Source organism: Microcaecilia unicolor, chromosome 3, assembly GCF_901765095.1.
Source record: "Microcaecilia unicolor chromosome 3, aMicUni1.1, whole genome shotgun sequence".
Taxonomy (NCBI): domain Eukaryota; kingdom Metazoa; phylum Chordata; class Amphibia; order Gymnophiona; family Siphonopidae; genus Microcaecilia; species Microcaecilia unicolor.
Window position 1 is genome coordinate 367,212,333 of NC_044033.1, and position 18,770 is coordinate 367,231,102.

Here is an 18,770-nt window from a genome sequence, read left to right on the forward strand (position 1 = left end):
CATCCTATGGGGAGAATAAAAGTATAAAAGCACTGACAAAATAATCATGGTTTTTATTATGGAGGGGATGACTGAAATGAATTTGATTCCTTTCCTAAGGTGTCCTAAGAACCCCCTCACTCCTCAGAAACCATAAAAGAGAAAAGACAAATACAGTTTCTGCTTTCTTTCCAGTCTTTTGATGTATTGCTGCACCCAGCAGACATTGCCTTACTCCAAACCCTAGGCCAGCTGGTTTATTGGGTACAGACCTGGGAAACAGACTTTCACTTTGCTGTTAGGTAATAGATTCTGTTCATGAACAATGCTTAGGTCTTTAATTCTGGATTCAGAGAGTTGCAATATATATTTTAGCAGCCTGACCTGTCTTGCCTTCTGTTTAAGTTCTGAGTGTTTTTTCTAAGTTCCTCTTAAACGCCCCCCCCCCCCCCCCCCCCCATTCTCCTCCTCCTTTCCTCTCTTGTCCTTCCCGAGGCGGAGCTCTGACTTGCAAACTTTTTAAAAGCCCTGGAAGACACTGCTCCAAGTTAAGGGGTGAAAAAAAAAAAACTTTTATGAGGCATCAGCACTTTTCTTTCATTCGGAAAAAAAAAGGGGAAGAAAACAGCCGGCAAAGGACTTTTAAAGTTTAATTAGGTCTGAGCTTGTTGCCTGCTTCACCCCTCTGAAGCAAGGTAAGTGCAGACGACTTTCTTTTCTGTTTACTTAGAAACAAAACTTTGCAGATTTTCTGTGGCTGCTGTTCTTTGGTCCTGATACTCGACACAGGGAGAAGTTATGCAGGGTTACTGCAGAGTTTGGCTTATGCTTCTATGATTTTTCATCCATTGAACTGCAAAATGAAAACAACTATTTTAAGTATTCTTTTTTTCCCTATAGTTCTTCCACTGTTAGAGAAACTGATTATGTTAATTGAGCAATGGGCATATCAGAACAATTCCGAATTCAGCCTCATATTGAAAGGGGGGGGGGGGGGTAGGGAAAAACCCACTAACCTGCTGACAGTAGGATTATAGAATAGGTGAGTCTCAAACTTATTCCACGACTTTGTCGTCTACCTATGATGGCATGTTAAATACTGCCATTTAAAAAAAAAAGGTCAAACTGGTGACTTTCACAAACTGTCTGTGCAGACTGTAACCACTTTTCAAAATAGATCGGTACAATCCAGAACTGTTTCCTAAGGATTTGCAAGCCAGTGTGGGTACAAAGAACACGTTTCAAGGCAATGCTGCAGGAGGGTTAGCAACTACTCCACCAGATTGGCAGTTCATGGGGAACAGCATAATACCCACCTAAGACTATTGCATAACAGTTCCATTAAGACTGGGACGGAACAGGCACATCTGCTTGATGAATAGAATGTCACACAGAAGCCCCCTCCCCCAACTCTTTTGCAGGAAGGTGTTGAAAACACAACAGCAGAGTAAAAGTATGGGAAGTTTTCACTGAAATCTGCTTGGGCGACTGCTGAGTAATCGAGACTTGCCAGCAATAAATTAGCTGGCTGCTGTTGAATGGTATAAATAGGAAAACAAATAAGTCTGCTAATTAATTGTTCACAGTTTGCACTGAAATAATGGTTTTCTGCGATAATTCTTAATACGACCTTGCAGATGTGTCCATTTTTCAATGCAATCGGAATCTCTGGGCACTTTGACTCTGCCATGTCAACATCTGGCCCGCACACTTCAGAACTACTGCAGTCCCCCAGCCTCTGGAGTGTTTATGCAAAGTTTTGCCTCAAAACCCTTTAAAGCTAAACAGTGGCATTGATCCATGGTACCTCACAAGCACATTAGTGGGAGACTGGCACGCAGCCAGCCAAGTTAAGAAAGAAGTTAGAAAAGCATGTAAATGATTGTGTTTACACGAAATTCAGTCCCCCATGCACGATAAATAGAGCCACCTGTTTCAGCTCGCTGCATTCAGCCAATAAAATGTAATATTGAACGGAACTCGGCATTACAATCTGGTACCCATTTACAATCGCAGAAGAAAACCAAAAAAAGAATTAAGAATGGAGATGAAAGTACCCTCTTGCCCTGAGAAGTAATCTCTCTATAGTAGGGTTAAGGCACATTGAAAGGGCAGTGTGGGGAAGCTTGAATTGTCTGTGCTGTACCTCTTCTGTAGGTGGAAAGGACGTTTTTAGTTTTCATTTCGTGACCCCAAAATTCACAAGAAAAACGCAAGTCTTAATAAAAATAAACAAACTTAATTCTGTGACAATCGTTTCCCGATCTTTGCTAGCAGAAGTGGAAAGTTCACTTTATGTTAGGACATACACGATGATGGTATTAGATTTTCCTTCTAACTTTCCATGTAATGAAACTTAAAAACATAATGACGACAGAAATCTACGTTGGCTAGTAGGTAGGATTATGAGTTCTGGCAATACTGTTTCGTGCATAGTTTCAGAAGCATAAAGAAATAGGTAGAAAATACGGGTTTCTCTTTTTTGCAAGTTGTCTTTTTGAAACTGTCCTGAACTAAGAGTGTCCTAGATGTCAAGAAAACAAACTGAGTTTGTGGAGCTTTTTGCTCCACTAGGGGGAGAACTGTGGCTTCTAAGACAAAAAAAATATCACTTGATTACTATAGGTCTGGAACACCACAGAGTGCACAAATCACGTCCTCAAGGTCACAAACAGGATATCCACAATGAGCTGTGATCAGGTAATTTGTAAATGATGATTTCCCTTAAACCCAGACTAATTTTCAGTGGTAGAGAAACTGATTTACATATTTCTGCAGAGACATTTTTATGCATAGGAGCCAATTTTTTTGGAGGGGGGGAAGGGTGTCTATAAACTTAATGGAATTCACTCCTCCCCGGACAAAATCAAGGAGTTTATTCAATAGTGGAGGGTGTCGAAGCACACACAGAGCTGGCTCCTATGTCTTTATGCACACAAAAGAGAAAGAAATAGCCTCAGATTTTTTTGCAGACTTACAGTAAGCTCCTGTCATAAAGAATCAAGCAAATGAATGGGTACTGGTATAGTCACTTCTGCTCAGTGTGTGACAGCAGCCAAAAAAAGCAAACAGGATGCTAGAAATTATTAGGAAAGGGATGGTGAGTAAGACTGAAAATACTATAATGCCTTTGTATTGCGCCATGGTGTGTCCGCACCTTGAGTACTCAGTTCAGTTCTGGTCGCCTTATCTCAAAAAAGATACAGAGGAATTAGAAAAGGTTAAAAAAAAGTGACCAAAATGATAAAGGGGATGGAACTCCTCTCCTATGAGGAAAGGCTAAAGAGGTTAGGGCTCTTTAGCTTGAAAAAGAGACGACTGAGGGTAGATATGATTGAGGTCTACAAAATCCTGAGTGGTGTAGAATGAGTAGAAGTAAATCAATTTTTCACTGGTTCCAAAAGTACAAAGACTAGGGGACACTCGAGGAAGTCACATGGAAATACTTTTAAAACAAATAGGAGGAAATAGTTTTTCACTCAATGAATAGTTAAGCTCTGGAACTCTTTGCTGGAGGAGATGGTAACAGCAGTTAGCATATCTGGGTTTAAAAGATAGGACAAATTCCTGGAGGAAAAGTCCATAGTCTGCTATTGAGTGGGAAGCAACTGCTTGTCCTAGGATTTGTAGTATGGAGTGTTGCAACGATTTGGGTTTCTGCCAGGTACTTGTGACCTGGCTTGGCTACTCTTTGGAAAACAGGATACTGGGCTAGATGGACCATTGATCTGACTCAGTATGGCTACTCTTATGTTCTCTTTTGTTCTTATGGATCAGTTTAATATATATGTATTTAGGCAACGTATTTATCAAACTGACAGAAATCCCCACTACCCCTACTAAATATACAAGTGATGTCATTAAACGTAGGTCAGTTGTTGAGCATGTTTCCAGGGTGGAGGGAGGGATAAACAGACTGTAAAAACTGGTGACAGTCCGACTATAGAATGGATCTCAAAACTTTTTCTTTTGACTAAGACGGCAGATTAAGTACTGTCAATTTTGTATGCTTTTTTTTTTTTAATTACTAAGAGTTGTCCTAAGCACCTATCACAAAATGAAGCCAGCATCCCTAATAGATAGATTTCAGTGCTGCAAGTACAAAAGCACAGCTGTTTACCTATTTCCACAAATAGGAGACAGTGCTCCCCTCCCCCCTTCTCACATGCACCGTGCTGTTTTTCATTCTTTGTTTTGCCTTAAACAAATTGCGTTTGGAAAGATTGCTTTCACTTTAGCAGTTACGGTAGCTTGAACTTGACTTGCTAGGAATATTTTACAGTTTACTTAAACAGCTTTGTGTTGTGAAAAGGCAGGTCCTTCAGGGCTCCAGTCTTGTTTTGGAAGATCTCAGGATTATTATAACAAGACTGCATTCCTAGTCTGATGCTAGACATTCTAAAGACAATTTATCCACCCTGTTTCCTGGAAAGAATTCAGTAAGGTGTCTGATGTATCCATTCAAAGGCTCTTTCCACTATGTAGGGCCCTATGCACTAATCACTTTTTTTCATAAAAATGAAAAGGGGGGGGGGGGGGGAGGGAGTGAGCCAGCGAACCTTTACTAAAGTGTTCAGCATGGATTTGTTCCTGAGAATTCAGTGCTGACTGTGAGGCCCCACAACAGCCCAAGCTAGTCTCAGGAGAGTGCTTATGAGGTTTCCATCTCTCTATCCAATCCTTGTATATGAAGCCAGTCACTACCGGAGCTAGGAGTTTGGTGAGCTCGGTGTGAAAATTTATTTCACACATAACACAGAGATTAGATTTGACATCCAGGTTGGGACATGCTCAGTTTCTTTCATACTTTAGAAAAGAATCTAGTGACATAAAGCCTTTTCTAAAAAAAAAGACATATTTACTGGCAGGTGCAGTGGAAGCAAATATTTTAAAAAAGATAAAGGATGGCATGGATCAGCAGCTTCCAAGTAAGAAGTCAGCACATATATAGGCAAATGGTGATTTCTTAACGTACACATTTCTGACATGGCACCATTTTACAAACCTACCCATGTATGTGCTCTCAGTTACTACTACTTAACATTTCTAAAGTGCTACTAGGGTTACGCAGCGCTGTACAATTTCACAAAGAAGGACAGTCCCTGCTCAAAGGAGCTTACAATCTAAAGAACAAAAAATGTGCAATCAATCAATTTGGGGCAGTCTAGATTTCTTGAATAGGGGTATAATGGTTAGGTGCCGAAAGCGACATTGAAGAGGTGGGCTTTGAGTAAGGATTTGAAGATGGGCAGGGAGGGGGCTTGGCGTACGGGCTCAGGAAGTTTATTCCAAGCATAGGGTGAGGCGAGGCAGAAAGGGTGGAGCCTGGAGTTGGCGGTGGTGGAGAAGGGTACTGAGAGGAGGGATTTGTCCTGTGAGCGGAGGTTTCGGGTACGGGCGTAAGGGGAGATGAGGGTAGAGAGGTAATGAGGGGCTGCAGATTGGGTGCATTTGTAGGTTAGTAAGAGAAGCTTGAACTGCATGTGGTACCTGATCGGAAGCCAGTGAAGTGACTTGAGGAGAGGGGTGATATGAGCATATCGGTCCAGGCAGAAGATAAGACGCGCAGCAGAGTTCTGAACGGATTGAAGTGGGGATAGATGGTTAAGTGGGAGGCCAGTGAGGAGTAGGTTGCAGTAGTCAAGGCGAGAGGTAATGAGAGAGTGGATGAGAGTTCGGGTGGTGTGCTCAGAGAGGAAAGGGCGAATTTTGCTGATGTTATAGAGGAAGAAGCGGCAGGTCTTGGCTGTCTGCTGGATATGCGCAGAGAAGGAGAGGGAGGAGTCGAAGATGACTCCAAGGTTGCGGGCAGATAAGACGGGGAGGATGAGGGTGTTATCGACTGAAATAGAGAATGGAGGGAGAGGAGAAGTGGGTTTGGGTGGAAAAACAATAAGCTCGGTTTTGGCCATGTTCAGTTTCAGGTGCTGGTTGGACATCCAGGCAGCAATGTCGGATAAGCAGGCCGATACTTTGGCCTGGGTTTCCGCGGTGATGTCTGGTGTGGAGAGATAAAGCTGGGTGTCGTCAGCATAAAGATAATATTGGAAACCATGAGATGAGATCAACGAGCCCAGGGAAGAGGTGTAGATTGAAAAAAGAAGGGTCCAAGGACCGATCCCTGAGGAACTCCAACAGAGAGCGGGATGGGGGTGGAGGAAGATCCATGCGAATGTACTCTGAAGGTACGGTGGGAGAGATAAGAGGAGAACCAGGAGAGAACAGAGCCCTGGAACCCAAATGAGGACAGTGTGGCAAGAAGTAAATTATGATTGACAGTGTCAAAAGCGGCGGACAGGTCATGGAGGATGAGGATGGAGTAGTGACCTTTGGATTTAGCAAGGAACAGGTAATTACAGACTTTAGTGAGTGCCGTTTCTGTCGAGAGTAGAGGGCGAAAACCAGATTGAAGCGGATCGAGGATGGCATGAGAGGAGAGAAAATCAAGGCAGCGGTTGTGAACGGCACGTTCAAGTATCTTGGAGAGGAAGGGTAGGAGGGAGATGGGGCGGTAGTTGGAAGGACAAGTAGGGTCTAGTGATGGTTTTTTGAGGAGTGGTGTGACTACAGCATGCTTGAAGGTGTCAGGGACAGTTGCAGTGGAGAGTGGTTGAGGATATGATAGATGGGGGGGGGGGGTGACAGTAGGAGAGATGCTGTTTAGTAAGTTGGTGGGGATGGGATCAGAGGAACAGGTGGTGCATTTCGAGGAGGAAAGTAGGAAGGCTGCAATTTTAATTTGGTTTCATTCTAGGGGTGAACAAAAACTACATAGGATTAAGAAGAATGTTTCTTTTAATCCCTCACATAAAATTCTGGTGCAAACAAAAACTCATGCATACCATTAAGCAGGTGTAAAACCCAACATGCAACGTTTCCTCCATACACCTGTATTCCCCTTGTGAAATGGGAAACACGTGTGTACATTTTAGTCCCACCCTTTAAAATCTTTACATACTGTGGATTTCCATGTGAAAATAGTGGCTTTCTGGAATTGTTTATTTTTCACAGGTATGCGATATGGATGTGTTTCTACATGGAAATCACAAAACAGGGCTTCTAAAATAACACCTTTTGAGGGTAATTTTATGAAGGGACACCTATTTTAAGCCTATTCCTTAAAGGCACCTAATTTATTCATTATAAAAAATTAGCATAACAGGTCAAAAAGGTGCCTATATTTTAGGCATGATAATTGACCCCCACCACAGAGCAGGTGTAAATGTTAAAAAATATATACATAGGTTATAGCACTGGTTTCCAAACCTGGTCCTGGAGGCACCCCAGCCAGTCAGGTTTCCACAATGAATATTCATGAGAGATTTGCATGCAGTGGAGGCAATACATGCAGATCTCTATCTCTTGAATATTCATTGTGGATATCCTGAAAACCTGATTGGCTGATGTGCCTCCAGGACCAGGTTTGGGAACCACTGGGTTATAGTATTTTATAATGTACATGCTCGTGCATTCTGCCTATGTGATCTCCCATCTGCAAATTATGCAGTAGTGAATATTGACACTAGTGAATGCCATGCACTAGTGAATACCATGTAGCCAGAATATGGTCATTTACACATCTATATGTCCATATACACAAAATAACCAATTAGAATATTGACATTTATGAATGTTCTTGCCATTTACATCTAGGCAAGTCCTTATAGCATTACCCAATAAACCCCATAATTCTACAAAAGTCACCAAAAATTAGATGTGCAAATTTGAGCACATGCCCAATTTGCGCATGCAATTTAATTGAACAATCAGCCAATTAGTGATAATAATTGTCTTTTTAACAAGCAACTATTGGCACTAATTAGATTTAATTGGAACTTATGAGGGTCCTTTACAAAGGCGTGATAGCGTTTTCAGCACGCGCTAAACTTTAGTGCACGTTTATTTTTAGTGTGCACTAAAAACTCTAGCACGCCTTTCTAAAAGGACCCTTATGTGCATAAATTTAGGTGCAGGATCCTTGCCTAAATTTTATGAATGAGTTAAAAAGGGTGTGCAATAAGAGAGTCATGGGTGGAATGAGAGCGTTTCTAGCATTTGCGTGGTTTCTTTTAGAATGAGGGGGGATACGCACCTAATTTAGGTGTATACATTTGTACCACATTTCAGTTGGTGCAAATGGCCAAGCCTAAAGTTAGGCATGAGTCCTGCGTGTAAGAACTATTCTATAAACCACACCTAAATTTAAGAGCAGCTTATCGAATAGAACTTTTTTCTGCACCGATTTTTTAGGCGCCATATATAGAATCTAGTCCAAAAGGGTAAATCTATAAAGACACCTACATTTACATTCCATTTACGCATGGGAAATTAAAGAATACTCGCACTTATGTGAGTAAGTGCTACCAGGATGGCTAGGCGCTATTCTGTAAAAGTGTGCGCAAGTGGCATAGGGCCAGATTCTATAAATAGTGCTCAAAATTAGGCACCAGAAAAAATCTGCACTAAGCGCTAGTCTATTAAGGGTATGTGCTGTTTATAGAATTGCGCTTAAGCGCAGATCTCGTGCCTAACTTTGGGCACCAATCTTACACCTGCTGAAACCTGGTGTAAATGCTGGCGGCACACAAGTTAGGTGCGCTTACCCATAAGCACATAAGTATTACCATACTGGGAAAGACCAAAGGTCCATCGAGCCCAGCATCCTGTTTCCAACAGTGGTCAATCCAGGTCACAAATACCCGGCAAGATCCCAAAAATGTACAAAACATTTTATACTGCTTATCCCAGAAATAGTGGATTTTCCCCAAGTCCATTTAATAACGGTCTATGGACTTTACCTTTACGAAGCCGTCCAAATCTTTTTTAAACTCCGATAAGCTAACCACCTTTACCACATTCTCTGGCAACGAATTCCAGAGTTTAATTACACGTTGAGTGAAGAAAAATGTTCTCCGATTCATTTTAAATTTACTACATTGTAGCTTCATCGCTTGCCCCCTAGTCCTAGTATTTTTGGAAAGCGTGAACAGACGCTTCACATCTACCCGTTCAACTCCACTCATTATTTTATAGACCTCTATCATATCTCCCATCAGCCACCTTTTCTCCAAGCTGAAGAGCCCTACCCGCTTTAGCCTTTCCTCATAGGAAAGTCATCTCATCCCCTTTATCATTTTCATTGCCCTTCTCTGCACCTTTTCTAATTCCACTATATCTTTTTTGAGATGCGGTGACCAGAATTGAACACAATATTCGAGGTGCAGTATTCTGTAACTATACGCATACATTTTTTTAAATGCCCCTGACACGCACATGCTCCTCCCATGTCCTCAGTCCCCTTTCGAGATACGCGCTATGGGAGATAGGCAACCTGCCTTATTGAATAGCATGCAGCTAGATGCGCACACAAATACTAATGAGTGCCAATTAACATCAATAATTGGTTGATAGCACCCAATTATTGATGTCATTGAGATTGTTAAGCAGTTTATTTGCACGCGCATCTCAGGCGTGCACACAAATTTGGGCATGCAAATCTGGGCACCACATATAAAAACTTGGGAATAGTGTTTAAATGCAGGGGGCTGCACACATGGGTGGGCAATAGGTGAGGCTCCCACTTACATGCATAATTTACAGAATACTGTAAGCTATGAACACTTTTGCCACTTTTACATAACGGCTGGTGTACCTGCGGGTACGTACATGTTGGATTACGCTAATACTCTACAATGAAATTTGGGTGCTCAGATGCCTTTATAGAATAGACTCTCATGCCTCGATACTCAAAAGTATTTACCAGAACTCAGTGTTCAGAGGCCCAGAATGCCGTAACAAACGAGTGTGCATCCAATCAACAAAGATAGCGTGCTAATGCATGCTGATGCGCTTTCTTCCCCGAATCCGCCCCATGCTCAGAAAAACAGAGCGCTGAACAATGGTGACCTACCGCCTTAATCTTGACGCCAGCTCGGAGCTGGTTAGGGCAGAAGGGAAAGCAGACTAGCCTGGAACTCCTAAAAAGTTCCCTGTTACTTTGTATCGAAGCGTGAGAGAAAGAGAGTCTGTGTTGTTGAAGCAATCTGTTAACCTATTTGGAGATGGCTGCTACAGGATTTCAGAATCACTCCTGTAACTACCTTTCCTCTGATATAATGTTTGCTAGTGCTCACAAACACGCAGGATCCAGCTCATATACAGTTCCAACAAAGGTTTCTAGGCTCAAAATAGTTCTGCGTCTGAAATTCATGGGAGGAGGGGAAGAGAGGGAGGCCAATGCGCATGTGCTGGGCAGGTCCCCCCCACCTTACTTCCCAATGCTTAGCACTACGTAACAGCGTGTATAACATTTGCATATTATTAGCGCTGAGCATTAGGGAGTTATTTTTCAGCGGTCTCTGGGTGGTGTTTTCTGGCACTGTTTTTCACAGTGTTGGAGTTTTGACCATCTGCCCCATCACAGCGCAGCATCGGGGAACCACTTTATTGAAATGAAAATGAAATATCTTCTCCAGTACTTCTTGTGTTATTACTATGGTATCATGTACCATGTGCTTTAGAATTCTGTAAGATCTATACGAATCTATGTATTAAAGAGTTTTCCCCCCATTTTACGGATAATTTTATAACAGGCTGCCTATCCTGCAGGGCAGATAGACACATAAGTTATACCAATTTCCAAAAGAAAAGACTGCACAAACTTTCCTTTTGAAAAATACCCCCCCCCCCCCCAAAAGTACATAAATACATTCAATCCTGCTATTAAGTGCACACTTACCCCCACAAATATATAGCTGGCCGTTAAAATTGTGCATGCAAATTTGGTCACCTGCCAATTAGCACCAATAATTGGGCGCTAACACTCAATTATTGGTGCTACTTGGCAACAATTAAAATTTACACGTGCATCTTCCAGGTCGAGATTCTATAAAGATGCGTGTGTGCGTTTTTTTGCATGAATCTGAAAAGGAGGCATAGCCCATAGGAGGCGCATGGGCAGATCATGGGCGTTCCTAGAATTTGCACCCAGTGATATATAATATGGTAGAACCATGCATGATTTAGACACGAGGATTTACACTAGGTCGGTGCGAGGATTTGCACCGACCTGGTGTAAATTCTCTCACGGATCCTGGTGCTAAGCATTATTCTATACACCTGGAGCGCAGTTTATAGAATAGCACTTAGTGCTTATTTTTCTCAGCACCCAAATTTGAGCGCCATTTACAGAATGTAGTCCAAATTGCTTGTGTTATTCTATGTGCAAATTATGCACATTTATAAAGTCTGTGCACAAAGACAGACTCTGATTAGAAAAACTTATGAGCATTCATCTGTATGCATGTAATTTTAAGTGCATATACTTCAAGCAATTTTTAAAATTGTGTCCTTAGAAAGCCATTTGATAACAGAGTGTCTAGGTTGGTGTTCACAAGCACCTGAAATGTTTCTAAAGTATGCTAATCTATGTGAACTTTAAGTGCAGTTTTGAGCCCATGTAAATGTCCAAGCCTTCATTCAAGGTGTGATTTCAGCCAGTTACGCTAGTATTTTTTAAAGACATAGGGTACCTACTTGACCAAAGCATGAAGCAAAGTCTCAAAAGACTTTTGATAAAGAAGGCAAAAGACTCAAACTCTTTCCCAATGATTATTTATTGGTGTTTATTAACTGCCTTTATGAAGAGATTCGCCCAAGGCACTATAAACAACATGAAGGATATCCTCATCCTCTAATGCAATTTCCTGATCCAGCAGGCAAGAAGCAGCAGAGGGAAGGGGCCTATTCCAGCTTGAGAAAGCATGTTTTTAGTGCTGCCAGCCACAAAAGTGAGTTAGCATGGGCCAGGAACCAGAAGACAGGAAGTGATGTCAGGACTGGGGGGGGGGGGGGGGGGGTAGGTTAGAAGCAGTGTTGCCAGGTGGGCGGTTTTACCGCCCAATTGGGCGGTTTTCCGCGACCCGCCGCGGGAAATTTTTGCCCGCGGCGGGTTGCGGTTTTTTGGGCTGTTTTTGGCCTTCAGGGCGGTTTTTTTCGGCCGCGGGGGGGCGGGGTTAGTGACGTTTTTGGGTGGGGTTAATGACATTTTGGGCGGGGTTAGTGACGTGGGAGGCGGGGCCGATGACGTGGGAGGCGGGGCCGATGACGGGGAGGCGGGGCCGATGACGGAGAGGCGGGGCCGATGACGTGGGAGGCGGGGCCGATGACGGGGAGGCGGGGCCGGTGACGTGGGAGGCGGGGCCGGTGACGGCGGGGGCGGGGTTGATGACGGCGGGGGCGGGGGTGATGACGCGGGGGTGGGGGTGTCAGGGGCGGGGTTTGTGTTTGGGCGGGTTTTGGGCTGTTTTTTGGGCTCGATTGGGCTGGGAAAAAATTTTCCACCTGGCAACCTTGGTTAGAAGAGAGTGAGAGATGCTGGGCCTTGGAAGCAGTGGCATCTCTAGACAGAAAATTGTGGGGTGGCAAGCTAGGAAAGTGTGTGTAGGGGGGGGGGGGGGGGGAAGAGTCAAAGCAACATTTCTGCACATCATAACCCACTTTCCCTCCACTTTTAAATTGGCAATAAACACTACAGTCTTCTATGCATAAAAGAAACTTTCCCCCCTCCAAGCCAGTTTCAACTACCCAGTAAAACTGCCATCTCTGTTCTGGCCTTGAATTTGTATGATGTACTTTTTTATAACTGTTATTAGCCACATAGAGCCCACCATGGTGGGAATCTGTGGGATATAAATGTTCTCAATAAATAAATAAATTATAACTGATAGCATCATTAAACAAATTCTTCTATGTAGGCAAGGAGTTTGGATTCTCTATAGAACTGGTCAGAATCTCAATATAAACCCTGAAGCTCCAGTTCTATATCACAAACTTCATATTCCTCAACAATGAAGCTTTCCCCCTTAAAACTCGCCACAGGAAAAAATATTAAAATTGTGATTATGCCCTCAGAAACAGCAAGTGTTCCTTCCACTGCGAGACACTGTTTAAAGCAGATGGGTTTTTGTTTGTGTGGTGAATCTACCAGATATAGAGACTACTAGTCCTGAGCATTTTTAATTTTCAAACAGGCCAGACACTTTACAAAATAACGCAAACGTCTGCAAATAGACAATAAAAACCAATATAGGAAACTTACTAAAACCATAATAGCTATAACCCACCTATGAAAAGTCAGTGCTCTAATTATTATACTGGGAACTAGAGCACCAATATACCTGCTACTGGGAAACTAGAACAAGCTGGATTGTTTCAGATCTCCTAAACAGAGCCACCAAGAGACTGAACTGGGCCCGGGGCAGGGTCGTCGCCCCCCCAGGATCATTGCCGCCCGCCCGACCTGCAAGTACCTTGGCTGGTGGGGATCCCAAGGCCCCGCCAGCAGAAATCATCCTCCAGGCAGCGCTGTTCTGTCCTCTTCTGGCTGCCCCTGCTTTTCTCTCAGGTCCCACATGCTCGGTTTCAAAACTGAGCATGCGCGGCCTGAGGGCCCAGCAGCTGTTTGGCAGGCAATGCAAGGGGGACCCAGCACCAGAGTTTTCTCTCTCCTGCTCTCCTGTCGGGACGTGATCACCCAGGTCCCGTGAGGAGCAGGAGAGAGAGAGAGAGACCCCGGCGCTGGGCCCCCCCCTCTCGGTGGCCCTGCCCCTAAAGACACTACATGCTAGCAGAATCCTTCACCTCAGTTGTAGATGCAGAACATGACTCTCCCCTGATATAAAATAGGGGACCACAAAAAACATTCAAAAACAGAAATACAGATACAAAATTGCAACCAGAGATACCAGACTCTGCATGTTGTGCAACATCATAGAAAAAGAAAGAAATGCATGTCCTCCTGTATAGTGCAAAATAAAACTTACAGATGCAAAGTAAAGCCAACAGATGTGGATTTTCAACACTGACGTAATTCAATCACTAAACTGAAAATAAAATAATTGTTTTCTACCTTTGTTGTCTGGTGATTTTATTTGTTTCCAGTTTCTGGTATTGCTTCCCTCTTAACTCTGTTTCCAGGGCCTTCTGTCCATTTGCTATTTCTTTTCTTTTTTTCTTCTTCACTTCCTGCCCTATGTCTATGTTTAGCACTGATCTGTTACGTTCAGCTTTCTTCCATTTTTCTGCCTCCTTCTCAAATCTATCTTGTATTCCACCTGTCTTCCCCTCCATCCATGTACAGCATTTCATTCTCTCTTCCCTTTCCTTCATGTGCAGCAATTCTCTGTTCTCATCCCTTCCCTTTATGTGCAATATTTCACCCTTCCCATCTGTTCCCTTCAAGTGCAGCAATCCCCCTTCCCATCCATTCTATTCAGGTGCACATTTCAATTTCTCTTCCCTTAATGTGCAGTATTTCATCCTCTATTCTCTTCCCTTCACTTGCAGTATTCCCCCATTCCCATCCCTCCCCTTTATGTGTAGCATCTCCCGTTCCCATTCCTTCCCTTCATGTGCAGCAATCCTTTCTTCTCATCCCTTCTTGTACAGCCTTCCTCCTTTCCATCCCTTCCCTTCAGATGCAGCACCCCCCCTTCCCAATCCTTCCCTTCATGTGCAGCTTTCCCTCCTTCCCAATCCTTCTTTTCAGATACAGAATTTCACCCTCTCTTCTCTTCTTGTGCAGTGTCTCCTCCTCACTACTTGGGTCCAGTCTGTCTCCCCACGGCTGCAAGTTAAAAAAACTTGTGGCAGCTACTGGCAGCGATTAAATCAAGCCTTTCTTGAGCTGCCCTGAGGCTTTCCCTCTGCCGCTTCCCACCCATGTGGCAAATGGAAATTGCGACAGAGGGAAGGACCCTGGGGCTGGCCAGAGGAATACTCCTTTTGCTACAGCATTAATCAAATGTTATTTCAGTGCTAATGTACTATTATGCTACACAAAATAACCTAAAAATGGTAAATTAATGACATACACTGTTAAAAGTTGTACAACATTATGTTCCCCAGTTTTGTTAGAGAGATAGCTGTCTAAAACCTTGATTGGAATATTAAGATTTTGTTCATTTTCTGGATGACAATATACATTTTTCAATGCACCGTTATGAATACAGTTTATAGTAATTGTGATTATTTTTTATAGGTAGCATCCAATAAAGATGGGTGACTGGAGCGCCTTAGGAAGGCTTCTTGACAAGGTCCAGGCCTACTCTACTGCTGGAGGAAAAGTGTGGCTTTCTGTCCTGTTCATCTTTCGGATTCTACTGCTGGGCACAGCTGTGGAGTCTGCTTGGGGAGATGAACAGTCAGCCTTCCGCTGTAACACACAGCAGCCTGGTTGTGAGAATGTCTGCTATGACAAGTCCTTCCCAATCTCTCATGTACGTTTCTGGGTTCTGCAGATTATATTTGTCTCAACGCCAACCCTTGTGTACCTGGCTCATATATTCTATTTAATGCGCAAGGAAGAGAAACTAAACAAGAGGGAAGAGGAACTTAAATTAGTCCAAAATGATGGAGCCAATGTGGACATGCACCTGAAACAAATTGAAATTAAGAAGTTCAAATATGGTCTTGAAGAGCATGGCAGAGTTAAAATGCGTGGGGGCCTGCTACGTACCTATATTATCACCATTTTCTTTAAGTCACTGTTTGAAGTTGCCTTCTTGCTTATACAGTGGTACATCTATGGGTTTAGCTTGAATGCCATTTACACTTGTAAAAGGGAGCCCTGCCCACATCAAGTGGATTGTTTCCTCTCTCGGCCTACTGAAAAAACCATATTTATTTGGTTTATGTTGATTGTGTCTCTAGTATCTCTTGCCCTAAATATCATAGAGCTTTTTTACGTCTGTTTCAAAAGTGTCAAAGACCGTATAAAGGGCAAAAATGATCCCTATACTACCACAAATGGGACCTTAAGCCCTAGTAAAGATTGTGGCTCACCAAAGTACACATATTTCAATGGCTGCTCTTCTCCAACTGCCCCCTTATCACCCATGTCTCCTCCAGGGTACAAGCTTGTTACAGGAGACAGAAACACCTCTTCCTGTCGTAATTACAACAAGCAAGCTAGTGAACAAAACTGGGCAAATTACAGTGCTGAGCAGAACAGAATGGGACAAGCTGGAAGCACCATCTCTAACTCTCATGCTCAACCCTTCGACTTTCCTGATGATCAGCAGAACACTAAAAAACTGGCCTCTGTACATGAGCTGCAGCCTCTTACCATTGTGGACCACAGGCCACCCAGCAGAGCTAGTAGCCATGCCAGTAGTAGGCTTCGGCCGGATGATCTTGAGATCTAACCCTCCTTATCAGCTGCCACAGCCGCGAAATCCAGTGTATCAGATGATGCATTTTTGGTGGCTATTTCTTTCCTGTGGACATGGTACATAATAATCTCAGACAGAAGATTTCACAGTCATAAAAACTTTTAAAATTCCTTGTTTTTAGGAGGTACGCATTGATATTTAAAATAGTTGATTAATGAAAGAAATACTAAAACAAATCGAATTGATGATCAGTTAATTTTTTTTTTATAAAACATGTACATATGAAGATGTTTATGCGTAATATGTTTGTTTCTGATAATTTTTCAATATACCAAGAAAGTGTATTGCTTCTATGAGGACTGAATGCAGAACTCAAGGGTACCAATATGTTTTCCAACGTTAAATAGAACGTGGCTCTTATCTGGGACCCAATCAAATATAAACTAAACGAAATAAGCAGAAGGAAAGCACACATGGTGCAGAGTTTATCTTTTTAAGCTGTGTCCTCTATCAAGGCATGGCATTATCACCCATATCTGCTAAATTCTGTCTAAGAGCCAAAAATACTAATGGGTTTTTCAGAACTCTGGTCTGCGTGATCATACTTTTATAACTATTCCACAGCTGATGAGATGGTTATTATTTTTGCATTGGTTCATTGAATAATGTTATAGGTATGCAGTAGTTTGTTTATAGAAAGAACTTAGGGTTTGATGATGACATTTGAAAGGACCTATGTGACTCTGAACACCATCTTTAGGTATTTGTATGCCACTTCAATCAGAAACTGCAAGGAATTCTCTCCAATATGGCTACCCAAACGCTACACTTGAAACCTTTTTGTTGACGAATGCTGGAGTGCTCCCTTGACAAGTAGCTCTGTTTGGAAACGGACACTGATGTTTGGTACCCTCTGCTTTCAAAGCTGCCGCCATCAAGATGATTTTCCCGTGTAAACAGTGAACTCTGGGAATTCTCTTGGTAAATATAGTCCAGAACATTCCATTGTTAAAATTTGCACTTTGCCAGTAAAAGTCTTGATCAATGCTTTTGTGAAAAGATCACCTATAAATTTTGACAAACCTAATAATTTCAAATGAGGTCCACTAGAAATACTTTTTCTGTGCTTTTTAAAACTTTTTATACAGGTAGTGTTACTGTGCTTTAAATGATAAACTGCACATCCATCCCCAATGCCGAGAACTAAATCCCTGCAAATATATTCAGTGTGTGCCTAATGCCCCTTGACAGGTTTGAAAATACCACTAGCTGAATATTTAACGACAGGCAAACAAAAGGCCCACATCGACTGAATGCGCCTAATATATCTACACAGTTATTTTAACAAACCAGTCTTGGCAATGCACAGTCCAGCATACACACAGAGTACTTTAATTTGAAATCCTTCATGGGTTTTGTGAAGCGTGGGCCAATCCACTGTTTACATTTTGTGATTCCTGCTGGGCAAGTAAAGCACACATTAAAATTAGTTTTTATTCTATAACCTGTTTTCCATGTATTCCATTATGGAAACTCTTGTTTTGTTGAGGCTGTGGTTAGAAGTGTTTTGTTTTTCTTGTTTTATCCCCCACCCTTCTGCCGGCTTGAATGATTTTTCTTTCTTTTTTCTTTTCTTTTTGAGAAAAATGTAATAATTAATGCTTGAATGATAGAGGTTGTAGTACTGTAAACAAGCTTACTTCAATAGTTAATGTGAGAAATTTAGGAGACATTTAAACTGGGATATTAAAAATAGTATACGTGTGCTTTACACTAACTGAACTGGTGATTTTTGAGGTTACTGTTGTACACGTATAAATAAACTCAGCTGACATATGGGAGTGAATTCTTTATACTGCACTTAAAAAATTGGTGCTGAAAAAACCCACTTAAGCGTTATTCTATAAAACATGCCTAAAGTTTGGCTTGGTTTATAGCAGGGGTTCCCAAACTTTTTCAGTTCACGGCACCCTTAGTGTCCAAGCAATTTTTCGCGGCCCCCCTCCCCCTGGTCACATGGGTCTCCACCCCCCCCCCCCCCCCGCCACACAGGTGTCCCTTTCCCTGCAATCACCTCCTCTCACACCAGCACACCTCTGCCTTTCCCAAATCCAACATCGCTCGCTACCTTCCTTCCTGCAGGTCCAGGATCGCTGGAGCTTCCTTCTCCTTTCCCCGCTGCCGCTGCAGTGCTTGCAGCTTACATTTTCAGGCCATCCATGATTCACACAGGCACTCCAGGGCCTTCTCAGTCTGCCGCATTCGGCCCTCTCTGATGCAACTTTCTGTTGTGAGGTCCGGACACGGCAGAGGGAAGTCCCTGCAGTGCCTGTGTGAATTGTGGACGGCCTGAAAAGGTAAGCTGCAAGCACTGCAGTGGCGGCAGGGGAAGAAGCAGGAAGCGGCAGATGCTGGACTTGCGGGAGGGGAAGTAGGGAGTGATGCACCACTGCACCCCTGAGAGTTTGCTGCGGTGCACCAGAGTGCCGAGGCACACAGTTTGGGAACCGCTGGTTTATAGAATAACACTTAAGGGGAGAGGTTGCACGTAAATTTAGATGCTGCCATTTGCACTAATGAAAACATGGTGCAAATTCCTCTGCCTACATTTATGCGTGG

At 42.9% G+C, this 18,770-nt stretch overlaps 1 protein-coding gene across 1 annotated transcript; it reads left to right on the plus strand.

Moving 5' to 3' along the window:
- Positions 1–544: 544 nt before the first annotated feature.
- On the plus strand, positions 545–18,087 carry GJA1 (gap junction protein alpha 1). Its single transcript, XM_030198564.1, has 2 exons — positions 545–674; positions 15,020–18,087. Exon 2 carries the CDS (start codon positions 15,036–15,038, stop codon positions 16,182–16,184), a length of 1,149 nt encoding a protein of 382 aa, XP_030054424.1. The 5' UTR covers positions 545–674; positions 15,020–15,035; the 3' UTR covers positions 16,185–18,087.
- Positions 18,088–18,770: the final 683 nt, after the last annotated feature.